We start from the raw sequence: 22170 nt of genomic DNA on the forward strand, positions 1-22170 counted from the left end.
TGTGTGCAGCACGGACAGAAGTCAAGCATGCATCCTTCAGATTTTGCAGCTTAGCCGAGACTGAAATTTCTGTCTTCTTCATCAGCTCCTCCCCTGACATCAGGGGAACCACTCCATTGATGCCTACTGAAACCACTCCAGTGTCTGTTTTGGTTTCCCTTTTGTTTAGCTTGGCTAACAGAATTTCTCCTAAATGTTAAAAGATAAAACTAAACCCTCGGGCTGATAGAGACCTGGACTATTTTAGTCCGCTTCCCTCCACCTCACACCATGGGCAGGAGCAAGCCCTCACCACTGCCCTTCCCAGCCTCGGCCACTTGCAGGGTTGATGGCCAGCAGGTCATCCACCACACGCACGACAAAATCCCAACTATGCCAAGTTTAGAGGGCTGCAACAGACTTTCATGACTAGATGGAGGGTTTATTAACAGCCCGTTTGAAAAATCCTTCCCTGGAATATAGTCCACAACAAGAGGCAGGCTTTTTGCACAGAAACTGTGAAGGGCAATATGCTGTAAGGAAAAAACATGACAGGAGATCTGCTTCCCTCTTCTCCCCACCCTCCCATTTTCCCCACTCCTTTCCTAGATCTTCTCTTTCTTCCCTGACTCACAGAAGTCCCAGCACACAAGGTAAGGAGCAATGGTGGCAGCAGCAACCTGATGTGATTCAGGGCAAAGACTGACTAAAAGGAAGGTAAGGCCAAACCCAGAAACAAGTCTGTAGCAAGTAAGGGCTAAAAACTACCAGAAATGAACACATACAGGTCCTACCATCCACGCTACACAAGGGAATAGCCAAAAAACAACATCCAGCACTGTGTGAGGACAAAGATCACGTGGGGAAGATGGACTCAATTACAGCAGATCTGCAAATAGGCTCAACCAGGTTTAGAAACAGCTTTTCATGTCATTGTGTCAGCAAGCAGCACAGGAAAACAGTGGTCCACCTGTGTCTCAGCACCTCCTGCCTATTATCATTCCTTCTAGGTCTTCAATAGGTTATCAAAATCTTACATCCTGCCACCATTAAATTTTCCAGAAAACTCTTTATCTTTTTCTGTGTCGGACTTGAAACATATGTAAAAGCTCCTTGCTGCTTTCCTTTGCCTCTTTCCCTAAAAAATGGCTTTCAACTTGAGGGCCACAAAAATCTGAAAAAGAATAGTGAGAACAGAGGGCCCTCTCCATCACACTAGATGGTGTTACCTTACCTATTTGGATATCCCACTTCTGTTTGTATCTCTTCATCACCTCATCCTACTCATCACAACAGGGATGAGACTCCTTTTTTTGCTGTATATACTGATCTGACATGAGAGACTAAAACCAGAAGTTCAAAATCTTGTGGTGAGGAAGGAAGTGGAACGCTGTATTTGCACTAACTTCCCACAGATTGCAAAAGCCTGAGCTTACCATCTGGAAAGAAAGTACATGAGGCTTCATATCAGACTAATGATCCATTTCAGTCAGGGACAGCATTGTAACAGCAGCAACAGGAGTTAAAACAGGCACAGATACATAGCAAATGCAATTCTCTAAAATTTAGAAAACTGATTAAACCACAGAAAATAAAGCATAAAGCACACGGAATAGAACTTTGTTCCCTTTCCAGGAAAAAAAGCATTTCATATGGTTCAAAACAGTTAATCTAGATATTGAAATTCTTTAGTAAGTTATTAAATTACTAACAAGATACAGTTCTGGTTTTAATATTTTCCACTCCTAATTAGTTCACAGAAAATGCTCGCTAAAGAGCCACAAAGAGGAAAACAGCCTTTTTTTCAGAGTAAGCATAATGTTTTACTTTCTGTTCATTTCTTGAGCGTGCAGAAATTATAGTAGTATAATCTGACCTTTAATCTTTGTGTAACTTTTGAGTTGTTCTTAACCAAAAGACTGCTTCTTGAAGGGGGCACTATGGTGGGATGCATTTCCTCTGGTTTTGCATTTGACTTTTGTCAGTTGTCTTTCATACCAGTTGATGGAGAATTTGACCAACCATCCCTATATCCCTATTTGCTGTAACAATAAAAGCCATCTTTTTTCCCTTTTTACAAACTTCTCAGGAACAGACAGAATTATTAACCTAATGAAAATCCCATTCCCATAACCCAGAGTAGAAATGCTTGGGGGCGGGGATCCTTCCTTGTAAACCAGTGAATGAAGAGTGACAATACAAAGCCCATGAAGTTGATCACAGCTGAGTACAAAGCAAGCATGAAATACAGTGACGGATAATTCCTGCATTGAGCTTTGCTATGCTTCTGATACTAATTTTGCTCTTGCAACATACCTCTGTACCATTACATAACCCAATTAAGTGCAAAATTGAGGCCTCAAAATAAGAAAACTGTGGAGTTTAAGTCAAACAAAATAAATGCTACCTTGAGACAATGTATAGACATATAAAACTTGGCATTCCCTCCAACAGACACACTGCCCATTTGTCTGTAACCTCTTCCCTCAATTTCTGGTAATTTAATCTTATCTGAAAAGGCCCGTGGTCACCATCAACTTCAGAACCCAGGTGGGTGTAATCCTGGCTCCCTTGTAGTCAGATGGAGACCTACTAATTACTACAGCACCTAAAAATTGAGAACAATCAATTATTACAGTAATATATAGGACAACTTTTGTTAAAGGAGAACGGTAAGGTAAATTCCTTGGTTTCTTTTACATCCAGGGTGGTTTCACTGCATCCCTGTGCAGAGATAAAAAAACGACAGCTCTCCCTAGGAAGCAGATCTTGGGCTCTAAGGCCACAGGTAAGTTCTGACTGCTCTAGGCAGATTGCATCACAAACTGTGCCAGTCTTCCATTAAACAGTGCCAAATAAAATAAAAATAAATTTTAAAAGTCACAACTTTTAACAGATTAATAATAGATAATTATTTATCAATACACAACATGGCAACTATTTCAAAAGTAGATGACTGAAGTTATGTTCCCACATCAACATTCAGACACTGCCCTAATTTTCACAAACATTCACCATTCAGAACTTTTATTGAGGTCAGAAGCAAGTGTACTCAAGTACTAATTCTGTGCATCACTCAGGGGCCAAATAATCAAAAGTAAAATTGCATTGCTTTACTTCAAAACCCTAACTCCTCTTCCTACTTTTTCTAATACGTGACATAGGATCAAAATTCAGGACCCACACCACTGTTAAGAAGCATGAAGTACCACTGTCTCTGAGGCATTTTTCTCTACACAGGCACAGAAATTCTCAGCCCTCCAGTCACAGCTGCTTGCACGGTTTACCTTTATTGAGATTTTATCTTCGTAAGACATTCAGTTCTACAGAGAGTAAAAGAAAAAAGAATTTGGACTCCTCCAGTGAATCAGAACTTCATTAAACAAATCAGCACATTGGCCATTTCCTGTTGAAAAATAAAATTGCCAAACAATGTCTCCTTTAAAATGAAAGTAAATAAATCCAGCTAGAAGACTACATTTTACTTTCTCAGAAAGGAATAACTAAATATATAAACAGGAACAGACTCAGTGGGAGTGAAGGAAAGGAATTTTTGTGTTTTCTCATGGAGCTTTCAAAAATCAGGTAGCTGCTCTATTCCTATAACAAGTCAATGGCTGGGAAAACCAGTGCTCCAGCCCCTTTGCTTTCCTCAGATTTATGTGCTTTCTCATAGCACCATTGCTGCTTTCTCCTGGTCCACTTTTCCCTTCTCAACCTATCCTGGTACAGAACAAAGGTAAACAAGTGATGTACACCAAAGAGAAGCTAGACTGGTTCAGGCTGGAGAAGTCTCAGAGCTATTGTAAGGCACACAGTTATCTCAAAGGCCTTCTTCAGCCATTATGGGGTGGAGAACCCTTACACTTTGATTTTTCTCCCCTTCGTCCTCTCCCTTTCCTAATGCTGCTCTATCTCTGTATTATCAATAGCTACTGATACAGCATTCCTGATGTCCATGCAGGAACTGCAATAAAGGCCATACTAAAACACAGCCCTCTTGGTACAAAGTCCTTTGTGGGTAAGTGTGTGATTTACCTCGCTGAGGAGCGCAAAGCAATGCTGAATTACAAGTGTAGCCCTTTCTCTTCCCTTAGCCTTGTAACTTCAGCTGTCCTTTTTTTTTTTTCCCTTAGCCCTTGTCCTGCTTCCTCAGTCCTTCACCTTCTTGGCCTTTGATCGTCTAACACTGAAAGGGGATCTGGCTGTCATAACACAGGCACCTAATATTTAGCCAGCTGGGTCTGAACTAGCCACCTCATTACAGCCAATAATCTTACTCTAAGGCAGATGTCTTAACTAGGTCAGGTGAATCTCACCCTTGGAGCGTTTATTTCGCCCTGTTAATGTAACGGGAGCTGAAGGTTCACCAGCTCAGACTCACGCGTTCATAAGTTAGGTATCAAAAATCCTCCCCAAATAATCCCATTTCAAATACTCTGCTAAACCTTTTTACAGACCTTCTGCTTGACCCTGGTCTTCGTCTCCCCTGTTTCATCAATACCCACTCTAACCTCAGCAATTTCCCTGGTACTTTTTCTTTGCTCCCCTTTAAAAGCCAGATCCCCTTCTGTACACCGTCCTCGCAGGATCCAGTTCATTACGCTCCAACTATACTCTCTCTTCTTCAGCTTTTCCACGGAGCCACTTCCATTCTCACTTGACTCTCTTTCCATCATCTGCTGAACAGGAAAAGGGCTCAGAGAGTCATGCCACACGATGTGAGAGAGGATTGCTTCAGGATCTTCCTTGCTACCTTCTCTGCAACACAGGCCACAACACTCCGTAAGTCCTTGCTGAACTCCAGAATATATCTTTTAGAAAAACAGTCTAAAATTACTAGTGCCAATGTTGCCTTGGTTAAATTGTTCCAGCAGTCAACTACTCTGACAATTGATACAAAGTTTATTTATTAATACTATGGGGGGTTTTAGCCTGAATTTGTCCTGTTTTACCTTCTGGCCATCAATCCTGTAATATCCCAATACGTCAAAACATCCTATTAATAACTTTCTGATCTCCCAATAAGTACTCGCAAACCTTTAAGCTTTTTGCTGATAAACCAAGCAGATTGGATTGCTCAGATTTTGCAGTCCCTGATTATTGTTTGAACCCTTTGCATTACATAAATGAAACCCTCTAGCTGTACTCTCTACAGCTAATTTATTTATCTTTGAAAAACAGCCTGTAAAATAGACATACTAATACTCTCCTTTACTAAGCATTGTCACAGCACATGGCTATGATATATTTATTAATAAAATATTTATCGCTGTAGCACACTTACGTTTAGGTTAGCAGCTTTTCCACAGACACAGTAAAAAACGTTAGACAAGACTTTTCTAGTTGTCCTGTTTTCCTGAATACTCTGGTGCTATAATTTAAACCCCTAAAATTGCTCAGTCCTGGCAATCCATCATGCACTGCTACCTTCAAGAATACTTTTAGAATGCACTTTTACTATGCTGTTTTTCTTCACATTGCATCAGAATGAAATAAATTAGCATTAAGATATTCTGTAATGAAAGATGTTTTATAAGCAGTCACTTTGCTTGACAGCACTTCATTTTACATTTCAGAAGGAAACCAGGATTCTTGCATCAGAGACTTTTGGATGAAGCACTTTTGCAAGTCTGACAACTTTATCAAACAATACACTCAAGAAGTCAAAGGGCAGGCGAAGAAAAGAATTCAGCAGGTAGAGACATTTTGAAAGCTAACGCTGTGGCTTTAAAATAGTTAACATCAAAACAGCAGATTTAACAAACATGTTAGGAGAAACCTACAGACACATACACCATGCATAAAGATTATAGGCTTCGGAATCAGTAGAACATGAATTTTTTTTGGCACCTCTGAAAATCTATACATAATTTGGATTACATAAGCATTGCTCCTTTCAAAGGATAGCTTGGGACTGACTAGAACCAAAAGGAGATGTTTTGGTATGCAGCACTTCATCTTTACCATCTTCTCGTTGTCTTTGCAGATGCTATTGCACTATTGCCTGTTGCCTTCAAAGATCTGCAACCGCCTTACATCTGCTGCAGCAGGAGTGGCAGCCAACAAGACTTAGGTGTATTTCCTTCCTTTGGTTTCCTTCCTCTAAAATGCTCAACACTTGCTCTTTTTCACCCTACTTTTGCACACTCCCATCCCTAAATAAAAATTCTGTATCACAAATAAATAATCCCACTGTTAGTTCTTCAAAAAGCAGATCTGCTTTGAAGCACCTCAGTTGATGGGAGAACTAAATCTTGTCATCGGTGAAGTAAACTACTGGCCTGCACTTTAAGATAAATCTAAGAAACAACATGGGTATTTAATTCCTAAAACACAGGTACATGTTCAAAGAAAGGCAAATGTAAGACTTTGAATTTAAATTACATAAGGCAAAACATGTAGCTGACTATTCTTGGAGGGGATGGGGTGGAGAAAGAAGCTGAGAATAGAAACAAGAGTAGGAAGTCACAGAGCAAGCCTGGATAAGATCTGAATGCAATCCTAAGAGGAACCTAAAAGGAGCTTCTGGGGTAAATGTGACCTAAAACTGATCAAATAAATCCACTCTACATATTGAGTTGTAATTATGTCTAAGTAGTTATGACATACATAGTCTCTATGAAAAACATAGAATATGATGCAAGTGTAATAAAGCTTGTAAAAATATTATGGTTGTCAAGCATAGAGAATATTATGACAATCTTAAAAATGCCACAGTAAGCAAGACCATGAACTTGATGAGCAAAGAAACAAAAAGACAGTAAATGCTAAAGTATTAAAAAAAATCTTGATATAAGACAAGACATTTTTTACAGTGACAATAATAACTGAAACCAACTCCCCATGAAAGTGCTAGAGTCCCATCACTGGAGGTTTTCAAGATGCAATTGGACAGGGCGCTAGATAATCTCACCTATGCTTCCTTTGCCACAAAAGGTTGGAGAAAAGGATCTTTCAAGGTCCCTTCCAACCTGGGCTGTTCTATGACCCTAAATGGGACCTCCACAGTAGGTGAAGGGCTACTGAATCATTCTCTTGAATGTCTGTTGTGGCCCAGAAGATCCTAAGTGTTATCTAAGAAGGAAGCTCAGTCTCAGGTTTGCTCTACAGTTGCACTTTATTAGTTTTCTTCCTGTCACAGCTTTCCTTCCAACACTGTTGTAAGGATTTAACATTAAACTTCTCTAAACCAAACTTACTTGCTTTTGCTGCTAAGGTTCTATAAGGGCCAAAGAGCAAACTGCGAGCTTTGCAAACACCAGCTCCCCCAAAATACGGACATAAACTGGCAGATAATTCCCAAGGCCCTAAGATCCGACATGTATCTGGGAATCTCAGCAACTGGAGTATGCCTCCCACCAACCTGCAGAAATGTGAGGATATATACCAACAGGCAGGGATGCAGGGAGATGGTTCCCACAAACAGGAGCAGGCAGCAGGGACACAGCCCGCCACACCTTTCTGAGCACTCCTCCTGTCCCACTGCCAGCAGCACCACCTGAGTGGGGCTCAGAGCTTGGCCAGAGTCCACCTTTGTCCTAGGAAACAGAGCGCAGTACATCCTCCAGATTAAACAAGTCGGCACCAAATAAACCTCTCATCCATTTGGCCTCTGAATAGATGCGATAGGTCAAATGTCAATTGCCTGCCTTGAATATGAAAAATGCAAACGTAAATTATTTTTTTCCTGCGTTGTTTACAGTCTTTGGGGCCAGTGCAGAAGGACAGAGGAAGTGTGCTGTGCTAACTCCTACATCCCATTGCCTCCTTGTTCAGGGGGGGCTTTAGCACAGGAACTGCACTTCTCTCAAGCCAATTTGACCGCCCTGCAGGGAGACCATGCAGGAAGGACTGCTGGCCTTTTCCTCCCAGTGCCACTCAAGGGCCAGGGGTCTGGCCCTACACAGTCAATACAGAAAGAAATGACAGAAGCAGTACAACAAAATAGCAAGATGCTTGACTGGTAGCTCTATTGCTTCCAATTAGATGAAATAGAACTCAATAGCTGCCTTTTTTTTCCAATTCATTTTTCCCTCATTGCATCAGTAAACCACACACTGCTCATCAAACAGGTCTGCTAGCCCACAGTGAGATTCATGTAGCAGGACTAGATATCTACTAAGACATGAGCTAGCTGGCTAGTTAATAGAAGGATGTTTTGTTGTTCTGTATGTGATTGTAGTGCAAATTAACCTTTGATCAATGGTGTAGAGACACAGGCACATGAAGAAGATCACTACTATGGGTGAATTTTATAGCATGAGAAGATTTACTGGCTGGAAATTGACTGTATTCAATTTAAAACAGCAAGTAAAGATGTATGACTTCAGATAAGATGCATATAAATTCCAAACTAACTCAGGTATCACTGCTATTACCTAAGTCACTACTTAATCTTGACATCCTTAACACTCACATCCTAAAACATGTTCTGCATCTTCAGGATGATTTTTAGGCCATCTTTAAATTCCCTCTGAAATTTCAATATTCTTCCTGAAAAGACACACAAACACTCCAAAACACTGAGTCACAAGGCAAGAACGGTACTTATTTCTGTGTTATTATTCATTTCCCATTAAGTCCTAAGGTCACAGTAAAGCACCTGCCAGGGGTCTTTACACAGAAGGCTCCCATTAGCATCTACAATGACTACACAGACCTCCTCTGAATCATCAACTTCATCACGATAACTTCACCAAACTTCAAGAAAAAAACTGGTATAAACATGGTAGATCCAATAGATAGATACATTAACTCATGAGAAAACTATTCATATTTATTTGGTAAGATCTAAATTTTTGAACTATACTCTTAATATATATTACATAAAGCAACATCCTTGGCAACAACCCCTAGCTGGCAAATCCCATGTTAAAAATTAACAGAAGCATTTCACAGACCTCCTCAGCTACTCTTAAGACTCCTGGGTGGAAGTTATAAAGTCCTGTTGCATGAAACCAAATGTTGTGCAATGCCTTCCCCTGCTACAGACCATTACCTTTCATTACTGAATCCAAACAATATATGTGAGATGTTCCAAAACCAAACATCCTTTAAATGTACCTTTTCAGCTCTACACTTCACCACTCTGCATCTAGCAATGGCCTTATCAAACGTTAGGTTTGGTTGTCCTTTATTTTCTTCCTGACATGAATAAACTATTGTCCATTATCTTTACCCTCCATGGCTACAGGTATTTTAAAACTCTTTTCAACATTCTTGAATAGGTCATGTTGTCTAACTTGTACTTTCCTTATTTTGACTTTTTCCATTTCCATCCTTTGTTCATATATTCATTTTTGGTGCCATTGTAATTTCCACATATCCACTTGACAGTAACGACTTCTTATCCAGTATCACCTTCCCTTATTTACATGCAACAGTCCTATTAGGGCATCTAGAATTATAGCCTTGAAAAATTTGCCATAGTACACGTGGCAGCACTAATCTTCCTGTGCACATACTCATGCAAGAAAGACAGATGTGGATAAACTCTAGAGCATAACAAGATCCTTTGACTAGAAGCTGGCTACATTCATCCCACCAAGATGACTCAGATGTATCTTGAAACCTGTGATTTTCCAGTCAACGATCAGCTTTTCCTTGTCCATCACAACTGGGGTGAAGTACACTATGATCGACATTAAGAAAATGTGGTTTTTAAATGTCACCAGAGAGTTATTACTGGACATATAATTACTCCACCATATTTCCTTAAGTTTGAAGTAACAATAATAACTTTATTCTTCCCAGACTTTAGGAACAGACTGTTAAGAAGTTCAACTTATTCTCTAGCAAGATCAGGTAGTCCATGGCAGACCATATGTAATGAATTAGAAATTTAATTTATAAATAATTAAGTTTTTATTCTTCTGAAAGTTCTCTGACTTTGAAACAGCTAATGGACACTGGCATAATACAGGAGCCTTTCTACCTTTTCCATCCTGAAGAACAATGTCTAACCATCAATTTCAACATCACAAAAGAATCAACCCACTAACTTCGTTATACCATATATATGTATCTTTCTCAAGCTCCAAATTATCTTACATATTTGAGTTTCCTATCATTAATATGCAGTAAACTGAAAGATGTACCTCTTACAAAGAATGTAGCATTTGGATTTACTTCATAATGCTTTAGAGTTGTCCTTTTTTTATTTTTGTTGTTCTCTCAACTGCCCTTGCTCTTGTATCGTCCAGGAAATTGGCGCACATATTAATGAGATGAAGCCTACAGACTTCCAATTTTATTCAGACTTTATCCCAGTGTTCCATAAAACCCAGTCTACTTGGCTAACACCAGTGTTTCCCATGTCCTTTCTATTTTCGACCAAGGAACACGAAGATTTTCTCAAAAAGGTCATCCGAGTCCTCTTTTGGTTTCCTTTTCAGTCCTCTGAAGTTTTTCACCTACAGAATGCTGTCTGCAACTGCCTTACTGTTGCCGGAACAGATCTTTATCAAAGCAGCTTCTCCTGCTTATCCATTTTCCCTGGAACAAAACAGAACATCCCACTGTCTACCTGACCCTTGAAGTTCAATAATCCTCATTAGGATGAAGCCACTGAGAAGGATTACCATCTTCTGCGCCACGGCTTGCTGGAAGCAAGGAAGCATTCCCAAGAAATGCCAACACATGCTGCCTCGTTCCATCACCACTCCCTGGGCATCTGCCCCTGGGTCACTGTTGTAAGAGGATACAGAATTTACAAAATTTCACCGGCCTCAAACCCACATAGTTTTTTGAGCGACAGAAATGCCACCTTTCCTCTGTTACCGTTTTCCTTAAAACTTCTATTATGTCTTCTTCCAGGCAACCCTTGCAAGCCGCCATCTCAAATGCCCCTCGGTCTAGCTGCAGCACCATGCCCCTGGCACACATTCTTCACATTTTCTTACTCTTGTGGCAAAAAAACCCCTTTCTTATTTATTTATTCTCCCATTTCCTCCGAACCACCACGTTCCTTTTCCACGCCCAGCCTTCCACAGCACAAACCACGTCACACGACCCCTCTCCTCAGCCTCATGGCCGGCCCCAAACCGCGCTCCCCAGACCCCTCCGGCCGGGCGCACGGCAGCCCCCACCCCGGCGGCCGCGGCCGCTGCCCCGAGATGCCCGAAACCCGGCAACTCCCAGTCCCGTCTGCCCAAATCTCCAGTGACCTGACTGAAATGACGCCTTTAGCTAGTCACAGGGGGATGGGCAGGAACCCCTGCTGCTCATGTCCGAGGTGCCCTGTGGGGCGCAGCAGGCCCTGCCGCCCTGCTCCTCGCGACTCCCTCTGCCGCGACCCCCTGCCGCCGGCTGAGGCCTCCGCTTCCCTCCGAGCGAGCACCGCGACAGGGACCGCCCCACGGACACGGTCACCAACACGGGCGGGAAGCCGGCCAGCGACCACCCGCCATTGCCCGCCGCCGCCCCCCCCCCCCCCGCGCCTGCCGGGCCCCGCCGTGCGCATGCGTGGGGGCGGCACCTCCCAGCGCGCGGGGGCCCCGCCCTTCCTGCCTCGGAGGGAGGGGTCGGGGGCGGCGGCCGGAGCCAGACGGGAAGATGGCGGACCTGGAGGAGCAGCTGTCCGATGAGGAGAAGGTAGGGGTGGGTGGGGGTGCTGCGCTCAGCCGGCTCGCCCTTTCGTCCGCCGGCCCTCTGAACCGGGAGGCCGTGGGGCGAGCTCACCTCTCGCCCTGTGGTTCGTATTTTTACCGTCGCTCCGCGCCCGGGCCTGTCAGTCGGGGGGGCGGGAGGAGGGTCGGCGCGGCCCGGCCCCGCCGCATCTCTCGCCGCTCCTTGTACGGTGCGGGCCCGGCGGGAGGCGGGGCGCGGGGCCCGGTGAGGCGGTGGGCGCTTAGTCGGCTCCCTGCTGCTGCCCCTGCCCGGGGCGTGGCGGGGGGTACGGTGAGCGGGGACGGCGCCGAGAGGCAGAAGAGCCGCGGAAGGGCTCTCCCCTCCCCCCCCGCCACTTCCCGTTTCCGAGGCGCCCTGTCCGTGCCAGCCGGCGGCTCCGGAGCACCGGCTCTGCCCCCCCCCCGCCCCCGGAGGGGCTATGCGCCGCGGCCCTGGCCCCGGAGCAGCGCCGGCCTCGGCCATCGCCTCCCCTTTCACCTCCGCAGGCCCCGGGAGGAGATGCGGTACGGGAGGTTTAGGAAAGGAGCGGGGAGCATGGGGGTGAGGAAGGCTGGTTTGCTTCCTATTAGGAGACAGTAACTAGGGAGGTGTAAGGTCAGGCAGCAGAGGGTCTGTGTTAACGAGATGTACGCCTGATCTCTTTATGGCAGTTAGAAACTTTTTAGATTTAAGACAGATTTTCCTATAAAAATCTCACGAGGAGCAGGGTATCTCCTCAGTTATCAGTGCTCCTTGTCTTCCTCTCTCGGATCCAGCTTCATGGCAGCTGCCTGTTTCAGAGCTAGGGTGTGGTGTTTTGTATGCATGGTGCACTTGCTCATCTCTTTATGTAATGCGTGGTTGTATTCACTTTCAACTTTAAAAACTTAGGTTTTCATGGCTGTGGAAGCTGTGAGATGACTTAGATGTGGGACACATCAATAAATGATGTTTCAAACTTCTTTGATGTTAGAAGAAGGATGTCTGAAATGTCTGATTGGTTACAGTAAGGCAGATTAACAAGTTAACAGGGTTAACAGGGCCACGTTTCAGAACTACAGGTGCACTGATAAGCCAAGAGATTCACAGTGCCAGGATCTCTCTCTCTCTTCCCCAAGAGGCTTTCAGGCTGTGCCTGCCTCTACTCAACTCACGTTTAAATGCCACCTTTCTGTTGCTACAAGTAATAACATAGGCAAGAAGTATATGTGGTAATCCATGATTCTTTTAGCCCCTTATAGAAAATACAAGTAACTAATCCAGTACGTTGTTCCTAGAAGGTATGCTTGAAAATACTTAGACTACAAGTTATCGTGGCATCACTGAATGATTGAGGTTGGACCTCTGGAGGTCATTTTGTCCACCACCACCCGCCCCCACTCATACAGGGTCATCTAGAGCAGGCTGCCCAGGACTGCGTGCAGGTGGCTTTTGAAAATGTCCAAGGATTGAGACTCCACAACCTCCCTGGGCAACCTGTGCCAGTGGTTGGTCACCCTTCCAGTAAAAAAGTGTTTCCTTATGCTCAGATGGCACTTCCTGTGTTTCATTTTGTGCCCATTGCCTCTTGTCCAGTCAAATAATAAAAGATACAGTGACAGTTTTATTTTGCCTCTGTATGGTCTGAGACGTGCTGCCTGGGCTTTTGTGACTAATGAAGTCACCAAACTTTCTTCTGTCTGTTAATACCAGTTTTTCTTTTCTCCCCAAATGGGTGCAGATGTTCTAGAGACTCTTCCTGGCTCAGTATAAGTGAACAGAATCTCTGCCATTGTAAACTTAAATTGATTCTTTTAACTGCTTTAGTCCCATGTAAAATTGATTGTCCGATGTGAGTGGAATTTTCCAAGCCTGGCAGTATATTTTCTTGGCTAATAAAGCAAAGATGGGTAACACTGCAGACTCTTGGAAAAGCAGGCAAATAGCCATGCAGATCTTGTGATGCCTTAAGGTTTTAATTCTGATACATTTAAGTTGTGCTATCACTTTACAATAAAAATGTTATCTCAGATGTTCAGTTTTACTGAGCTAAAAAAAAGTCTGCCGGATAGCATTTGAAAAGCACACCCTTCTCACCCATCCAGTTGAGACTATAAATAAATGTAGGAGTGGAGTCAGAGACACTAACATTCATTTTCATGGGGAATAAATCACGTTGCTCCTTCATATACTTTTTTCCTGTGATATGGAACTGATAGTACTGAAGGCTGACGCAGATGATGATGGTATAGCTATATAGTTTTTTGGATAATGTCAATAGAGATGTAAGTAGAACACTGGTTGAAACTGCTGAAATTCAAGGAGGGAAGAAGGTGAACAAAGTAACACACTTTTTTGTACCAGACTCCTAATAATGCTGTAAAAGCTAAGTACATAGGAGATCAAGTAATGTGGTGATACAAGTTCTGAAAGGTCTTTGGTGCATATCTTTGTGTATAGTCAGTAGATTTGAGTGGTGAAGGCAGTAAGCAATTCCATTTTTAGCACTTAAACTTCCCTGTTGCTATCTAGTAGTCAGTTTAAGATGGCTGCATTTAGCTCTAATGTAATTCAGGTTTAAAACTTGCAGTGTTTAGCATAATTGAGAATACAGAAAGGGCATGAATTGCAATAGTGGCAAGACAGAGTCACAGTTCAGTTAAAGAAGCTTTAAAACCAAGGGAAGAGGAGAGTCAGTTACCAGAAGGAACATGATTTCTTAACTGGTTTTTTGAACCCAGTTGTGTTCCTTGGATTCACGTTTTAGCATGAGATTTTTGAAGCCTTGCTTATCTTTCAGTGATGATAGTAAGTGTGAGGATAAATTTGCAGAAGTTTTTTTCAAGAAAAAAACATAATCTGAGAGCTCTGTACTAAATATGGTGCATAAGATTTGTGTACATCCACAGGTCTGAAGTTGGGCCGTTGCCGGTGAAAGTTACTTTCACATCCAGTACAAGGGATTTTCCAGTGCTAAGACCAGCTTCTGTTGAGACACACTGTTTTGCAGTTGCTTTATTCATGAAGGTCACTGAAAGTTCAGAAGCTTTTAGATAGGTGGAATAACATAAGCTTATGTTTGCTTCAGTCTATAAATAAAAATATGGTCTGAGAGGTGGAAATCTTGAAGCCTTGAACTCTTAAGAGAGATAGCAATGGGAAGTCATTGCTTTTGTACCCTTCCTATGGATAATGCATCCTCACTTAACAAGTTCTGAATGCAAAACCTATTTATTTATCCAGCATATTTGAAGTAGTTTTATTAAAGTCTAGTAACCCTTTTTTGTACTTCTAATTTTATGGTAGTTTCTGTAGAAATTGTTTTCCTACTGGTGGCTGTCAGACTAATAAGCATATGTGAAACGTTTTATAATGAGCATATTAGTGTGAATATAAAAGCTACAGTTTATCAACATGAATATAGGCAATGATTAATGGAAGGTAAAATGTTACTGTAAAAATTGCATTTACTAATGTAAATATTCATTAACAAACAGTGCAAGTGCAAAACAAGACTAAAACTATCTAAATCATAAAACTAGCGTTCTGCAGTCTGGCTTTGGTGACTTGAAGGGATGTGTTTGTTGTAGATATTTTTTTAATATCATTAATATGAATCCTGTTCTGTACAAAGCACAGGAGTTAAATAGCTGTGTTAATATCAAGATAAAGCCTGAGAAAATCAGGATGCCTTCAGGGAGGAAAGCAAAGAATCCTCATAGGAAAGGATAACACATCTCGTTTTTTAATGCACAATTAGCTTTTGCATTCCTTAAAATTCTGAGCATATAAATACAGGAAATGTCAAACATGATTTTAATAAAAGGAACCACACCTCTTTCAGTAAGGTTGTCTCAGTAGTTCCACTTGCTCAGGAAGGTGAGATTTGACAGTAAGTCAGCTTGCTCTAACTAGAGCAAAACTCTTCTGATGAGGAAGTAGTTCCATTTGTGAAAATGAGCTGGCACTGCTTCCAGGCATTTTCTAGTGCATTGGGTAACTTTGTAACTTCTCAAATTAGGTGTCAAAACCTGCAAGTCTAAGTAATGAAGGTGGATGTCTTATGCAGCATAGTTTTGTCAGATTGTTTAAGGAAAACTTGTTTCTTTAGTCTTTGAGATGAAAAATCTATGCCAGTAAAATGTGTTCTCTCGTATGCAACTTCATATTTAAACATAATACATTAGCAATAAGCAGAATTTTCTGACAAAAAAAGTCATTTTTTTTTAAATCTTTACATGTATTAAAGCAAGATCTGCTCTAAATCGTTCATTTTGGAAGGATCTTAAATTCTGACTTCTAGAATTGCCCTGAATGACACTTGGATACCGTAGACAATTAGAAGTGGAAGGTGTTGGAGTAGAAGCAAGTTTTGAATAGCTTTTTCAGGGTATAATTGCACTGTAATTGGTAAGGTAAACTTAAGGTATAGTTTTGCAAGTGTCCTTGATGTTCTTTGTAGTTCATCAATGTATGCTTTGTTTTATGTTTGAAAGCGCAGCTTTGCTAGTGTGTATAGCAGGAAGACCTTGTGAGCTCTCTGATTTTTGTTTCCATTTAAATTCTGAATGGAACTGGAAATGCTGTAGCAGGTTCCTGTGAAAGGTTGAAAAACCTTTAATACTTAAATGTGAAATAAGTCAGTTACTCTTTAAGCATCTTCTGTTTAATTTACTGTATTATCAAAGCTGTGAAAGTTAATGTTTTTCCACAAGTGAAACCTAGCAGAAGTTGTCTGGAAGGAATTGTTTTTACAAAGGTAAACTCAACGGTTACGCTTCAATAATATTTTGAGGAAATTATTTAATAAGAATGAGGAAGTTGGGAGTGTTTCTCAGACTGACATGTAATTCTGAATATGGCAGTCCTTCCAAGATTAAGATTTTTATGTACATTCTGAGATATTGCAGTGTGTTGTCTTGGGTTAGAAATTATTTTTTTTTAATACCCTTGAGATTGAAGGACAGAACTGAAATTTTAATTGCTTTGGGAAATTACAGAAGTGTTCAACACTGTCTAAAAGAGTGATCATATACTGTATATATAACTGCAAATAATAACTTCATTTATTTGTGCAGTCATACATGCTGGAAGAAGTTTCTGGAGGTAACTCGAATGCTGCTCCGTCAAAGCAGGCCAATGTAGATCAGGTTGCTTAGGGACTTGCTGTCTTGAGTTTTGGGTATCCAAGGAGGGAGACTGCACAGGCTTTCTGGGTGACATGTTGCAATGTTTGACTGCGCCCATGGGTCAGAAATTTTTCCTAATATTTGTTTCAATTTGTGTCCAATGCTGTTTCTCTCTTCCCTGTGCACCTCCATAGAAAGTTACTATGCAAAGCAAAATTGTCTGTGTTCTTGACAAATTAAAAGTAATTATCTGAAGCTTGAAGATTAATACAAATGAAGCCTGTTATTCTAAATATAAGATCAATGATTTCTAAAACTGCAGTTCATATATTCTTTTGTTATTAGTAGTTTGAAAAAATTAGGTACTCTGTGTGGATTATGACTTTTACTGTGTCACGTAATGCAGTGGCACCTCAGGACCATCGAAAGCCCTGTTGTTGCTGCCTTTGTGCTCGCAGAACTCTAGTGGAAGGTTGCTACCCAGGAACCTCACAGCTGAATTAGATGAGAGAAACAAATTGAACCAGCAATAGAGAAGAGTAATAGAACAAATTATTGGCAAATCCGATAATGAAGCCAGAGACAATAATTTGTTATATAACAGGTAAGGTCCTATTGCCTGCCAGCACAGTCATCAACCTACACAGTTCTGCTGTGAGATACCATCTTTGGTTGATTTCAATTTTGGCAGTCAAAGAGGAACAGGCTAAGAATTGTAGCTGCATTATTTAGCTAATCAATTTATTCTTCTTGGGCAGTGCTGTACAATATTCACTTCCAGTTTCTGAAAGAGTGTAAAGGAGTTTGAACTACTCATGCAGAAATGAAAGCAGATTTTTCAGCATATGGGAATTACTTTTTTTTTTACCCTTAAGTAAAAAGCTTCTGAAATGTAAAATATTTCAAATACTTTCTTAACTTGACAGAAGGCATTAAAACTTTCAAACTAACAGGTAACTTTGAGATAGAATTTTAAGACATTGGAATTGGGAGAAGGAGAAGTACAGTTAAGGTCACACCTTTTTCTATGACTTCTAATAAAGGCATTTTTTATAGAGCAAACTCTGATATTGTTCCTTTTCTCTCCCTGCTGCTGTTGAATCCAGGCTTGATGTCCTTGGAGTATCTGATTGTAAAAAAATGATCTTGGAGTAGTAGGAAGAGTCACTTTAAAAATTTAGGCTTTGTGGTGGAAGAATGCTTTGCAAATGTGAACCAGGTGCTGCTTAGGTTATAGTAGGTGCCACTCTAAAGATTGCTGAGAGAGAGAGAGGTCTCATTGCTGTAACTGTGGAGCACATTTGTTGGGCTAACAGAACATCCTGATTCTGTATGTGGGAGGTAATGCTATTGGTTTTTAAAAGTCTTGTACATTTCTTAAAGCTTTTACTTCTCAAACGGAAGTTAATGCTTTCGCTTTTCACTAAATGTTAAATTTTATTACTAGTTCAGTTTTCAATTAATGACTTCTGCAAGGAAATTCTGAAAAAAATTTTAATGCTTATTATTTGTTGTCTATCTTATCCATAAGCAAAGTATGCAATGGCTCAGCTTCTAAAGGTTTTATGGCTAAGATTTACTCAAATTTACATCACACCAACGACTACGTTAGACCGTTGTCAAAAGGTATGAGATTTCTATTTCAGAAAGGAAGTGCTAGCCTCTAGCAGCATGCTTTTCAAAACCATATTTTGTTTCTTGGATTGATTACATATGTTGGGGTTTCAACCCACAATGAAATAGGAAGTACCAAAGAATTTGGTTAGAGATGCTGCTATTTTAAAGCACCCAATGTGTAGTCTCCTGAGAGTGGAACTTAATGCGACTTTATTAGACACATCTCCCATTAATCCTCTAAATTTTTTTTTCCCTCATCCTCTCTTTTTTTTTTTTTTTTTTTTCCCCCTCCATCTCACATGGGTGGTTTTTTTTCCTTTGCTTTTTTTAATTTTCTCAGAAGCCCCTTTGGAAGTTACTGAAAGCAACTTTTGCCCAACTTGTGAACCTGAGATGTTCTTAATTTTTCCCCCCCCCCCGGTTGGTCATATTATGAGCTCACATGTACATACCTGGAAAAAGCACTACTATGTTAAAGATAAAAACTTGCAGTAAAGATGCTGTAGGGAAGAATGTTCTGTATGATAAATTAGGAGCACGCAGTGCTATTGTTAATTTTAGAATCGTTTTTGCATGTGTGTGGTTTTCTAGATTTATTTGTTTTCCAGCCAACTACTGAGAAGATACAGGTTTTCAGAGAAATATAGATATGGGGGGGAAATAATATAATGTATTCTACTGTCTGTATTATAATTGTAAGCAAATTTTTTTTTTCAGTTCAGAGCTTTTAGTAATTGATGGTGATAGCTGAAGCTGAAGTTTCAGGTTGATCTTGATCCTTTGATGTCTACGAAGCATAATTGTTTCACTAATTTGAGACCAGTACAGTTCTTTTAATATGTTTCTAAATTAAAATATAGGAAGTGCATGACATTAGAAAGTATTCAATTAGATATAGTCATGAGTAATAAAAGTAACTGCAAAATGGCATGGGGGAGAGACTTACCTTCTCAATTTTTTTTCTAGCTGGACCTGTGTATGACCCAAGTAACACACATTGCTTTCATCTTCCTCTTTGCTATCTGTACCTGATAAAAAGACTTTCAGAAGTCCTGGTTTGGGTTTATTTTTTAATCCTTCATCTTAATATGATGTGGTGTGTAAAGTTGATATTAAGTTGGAGACTTTTATAATATTTACACTGCTGCTGAAAGACCCTACAGTGAAACAGTCAGCACCTTTCAAAATGGCTATTTTTGTGAAAATAAGCCTCATTATCCAAGTTGCTGCTTTAGGTAGAAAGAATGCAGCTAGAATATCTCACGCTATGTAAGATTTACCTTTTGCACCACTGTTAAGTGCTGCTGCTGTTACATACTCTTAAATACTGTGTATTAAAAATAATTGCGGATAGCACGTGTTCTACAGACGCAGTGCAGCTTCAGGCATTACTGTGAAGGAAATGTCTGTTCAGTCAAAGCCATAGGCATGGAATGTGCCCCTCCTTTCCTGTGCCACAGAACCACATTTTTGCAGTGTTTTCTTCCTCAGCTCTCCCAGAAGCAGAAGTGAATTGAATACTACAGTGCGTTTTTCAATTGAACTTGGTAGGAAAGCAGTTGCAACACTGCTTTTCGTATTCATTCCCTCTGCCAGAGTCACTGCCTTTGCTCCACGTTTGTGTGGGATTCTACATATTTCAGGATGCTTCTTCACTATTTGAAATTATATCCATGGGTATGGATGAGGTTTCATGAGATGCTGAGAAGACAGTTTTCTGCTGACATGGGGTAATCCCTTTCTCACACACGTTTTTCAGTGCTTGTCCAGCCATTTGAAGGCTTATTTACCTTACTAAACTGGTAGCAGCTAGAAGCAATAATTATTTAAAGCTCTCTTGGTAAGTGAATTGGTTGCTAAGTTCTTGCCACCTTCTAAAGCTGTTCTTCAGCTAGATCAGTTTGCTTCTCTGGATGCTTACATAAATAGATGAGCACTGATGATAGAAAGGAATTTGTAAAAATGGATCACAGGGCTTGTTTGGGAGGAGATGGGGAGATTACTCGTAGCAATAGCAGCATGATATTAGATCAGGTTATGCCACTTAGGAAACACTGTCGGCTTGTTTTTATTTTATTTTTGAAGCTGTATTGTAATTCCTGATGTAACATTCTGGGAAGTATCAAACCTAAGAATTTAAAGAGCAATTGGAGCCAGGAATACCAAGTATCTTCCTGTCTAAAGGAGAAGCCAGTTACCTTATTTTTTTTTTGGTTTTTAAACATTGAAGGGTTTGCAGACTCAAAAACTATGTTGATGTTTGCAGTACTGACAGAGCATCAGGCATTGTATCTTGCAGATGATTGAACCTTGATGTGCTACATGTGTCAATGTAAAATTAACTGTGACTGATATAAGATGTTGGAACACTTTTGTTCATTGGAAAGTAAAGCTGCATACTGAAAAACAATGGCTCAGCTGAACTCAAAACACAAGTTTGAATCAAACTCGTAACTCAATAAAACTAGACAAGTCTTTTGTCCAGTGTCAGTCCAGGTAGTACAAGCAAGATCCCTGAATGGTTGCATGTTGTTGTGAATGTGAATCACAGGGTCTTGAGAGAATTGGAACTTAACTAGTTCAAATCAGCTTAACTGTGTTAGTATTTCAGTAACTACAGGCTAATTGTGAGAAATGCCTGTAGCTACCTGTAAATAGAGTTCAGTGGGTCAAGGCAAAGCCGTCTGCTTTAGCTGCCTGCAGAAAGGCTTCCTGTACCCACAAGAACTACAGCAGAAGGCATGACTGTGGGAATAGGGCTCTCTGGACTCTTTACTGTTCCTAGAGTAGAACCAAAGAGCTCCCTTCTCCCAAGTGTCTATCTTTTTTTTTTTTATCTATTTTTTTACCAGACATAGGTTCCTGTGAGTAGATTTGTTTTATGAGGAAGTGAGGGTGCTCGCAAGAATTCAGAATATAAATGCATGATATACAATGCTTTGTGCCTGGTGTACACTTTAAGTTATCACTGATAAAAGTAACTTCTGGAAGCTCTTTCTTCTCCTGCGATTAGCAACAAAGTATTGTAGAGGTCTTCTGTTACCCCACACCCCCAAATTTTCATGCAGTTTTTAAATAGAAAGGGCTTTTAGTATCTACCTCACTATTTCATTTTTATTGCTCTGAAGCAGAAACTTTAACCTGTTTTGAATGTAGAGGAAGGGTGGGTCTCCCAACTGCGAGGAGTTCACAGCTGAATTTGAAGTGATGTGTAGGAAAGAGCAAGGGCAAAGTATGTGGTTTCACAGCATCTTGGTTACCAGCATGTTTTTTTCTGCACAGTTTGGCGGTTGATTGAAGGAGTGAGCTGTCAGGGTGCCTGGCAAACACAGTTGTATTTCAGTTAAGTTAAAAAGGGGAAGGGGGGACGACAACGACGACACACAAGCTACCTTGAGTGTTATTGTGAGGTGTACCCTAGCTGGTTATCAGGAATGAGCATATCTTAGCAGAGCTGACTGCTGTGAGTACATACATATTGCTGACCATATATAGGCACATACAGTGCAGAAGGTCAGGCTTTTTCAACCAGTGTCAGTTCCGATGTGCCAGGAGCAGGAAGAGTGGTTTGGAGGCATTGAAATATAGCTTATTTAAAATAAAACAGAACTTCAGAATGTCTCAGACTAGAAAAGGTGAAGAAGTAGGATTTCTCTGTGTATCTGATGGGTGTCATGCCTTGAGAGAAATTAGATTGTAAAATAAAGGCAGAAGTATGAGAACAAGGCACTTAGTAGAATTGACACCGTTCTGTACATTGCTACCTCTGTGCTTGTGTAATCCAAAAACTGCAAATACTTTAGTAACTGAGTGTAGGCATTTGTTGATAGAGCAATTGTTTTAATCTCGAACAGAA

At 40.9% G+C, this 22170-nt stretch overlaps 1 protein-coding gene and 1 long non-coding RNA gene across 3 annotated transcripts in view; one reads left to right on the plus strand and one right to left on the minus strand.

Annotated features, from left to right (window-relative positions):
* Positions 1-4856: 4856 nt before the first annotated feature.
* Positions 4857-11383, minus strand: LOC114016551 (uncharacterized). Of its 2 annotated transcripts, none has more exons than XR_003561044.2 (3): positions 11148-11383; positions 10563-10668; positions 4857-10476 (listed from the first exon to the last, which is right to left on the minus strand). It is a non-coding gene; the product is annotated as an uncharacterized LOC114016551 (long non-coding RNA). The 2 variants fall into 2 exon arrangements; XR_008732616.1 differs by having other exon boundaries at positions 10563-10884.
* An 84-nt stretch (positions 11384-11467) lies between these two features.
* The window catches only part of CAPZA2 (capping actin protein of muscle Z-line subunit alpha 2), a 30630-nt gene continuing 19927 nt past the window's right edge, over positions 11468-22170 (plus strand). The window contains exon 1 of the mRNA XM_055712093.1: positions 11468-11574. Within this exon, the coding sequence (XP_055568068.1) occupies positions 11536-11574 (39 nt within the window). The 5' untranslated portion in view covers positions 11468-11535. The remainder of the gene's footprint in view (positions 11575-22170) is intronic.

The sequence above is a fragment of the Falco cherrug genome, chromosome 5 (genome assembly GCF_023634085.1).
Source record: "Falco cherrug isolate bFalChe1 chromosome 5, bFalChe1.pri, whole genome shotgun sequence".
In the NCBI taxonomy this organism is placed as follows: Eukaryota; Metazoa; Chordata; class Aves; order Falconiformes; family Falconidae; genus Falco; species Falco cherrug.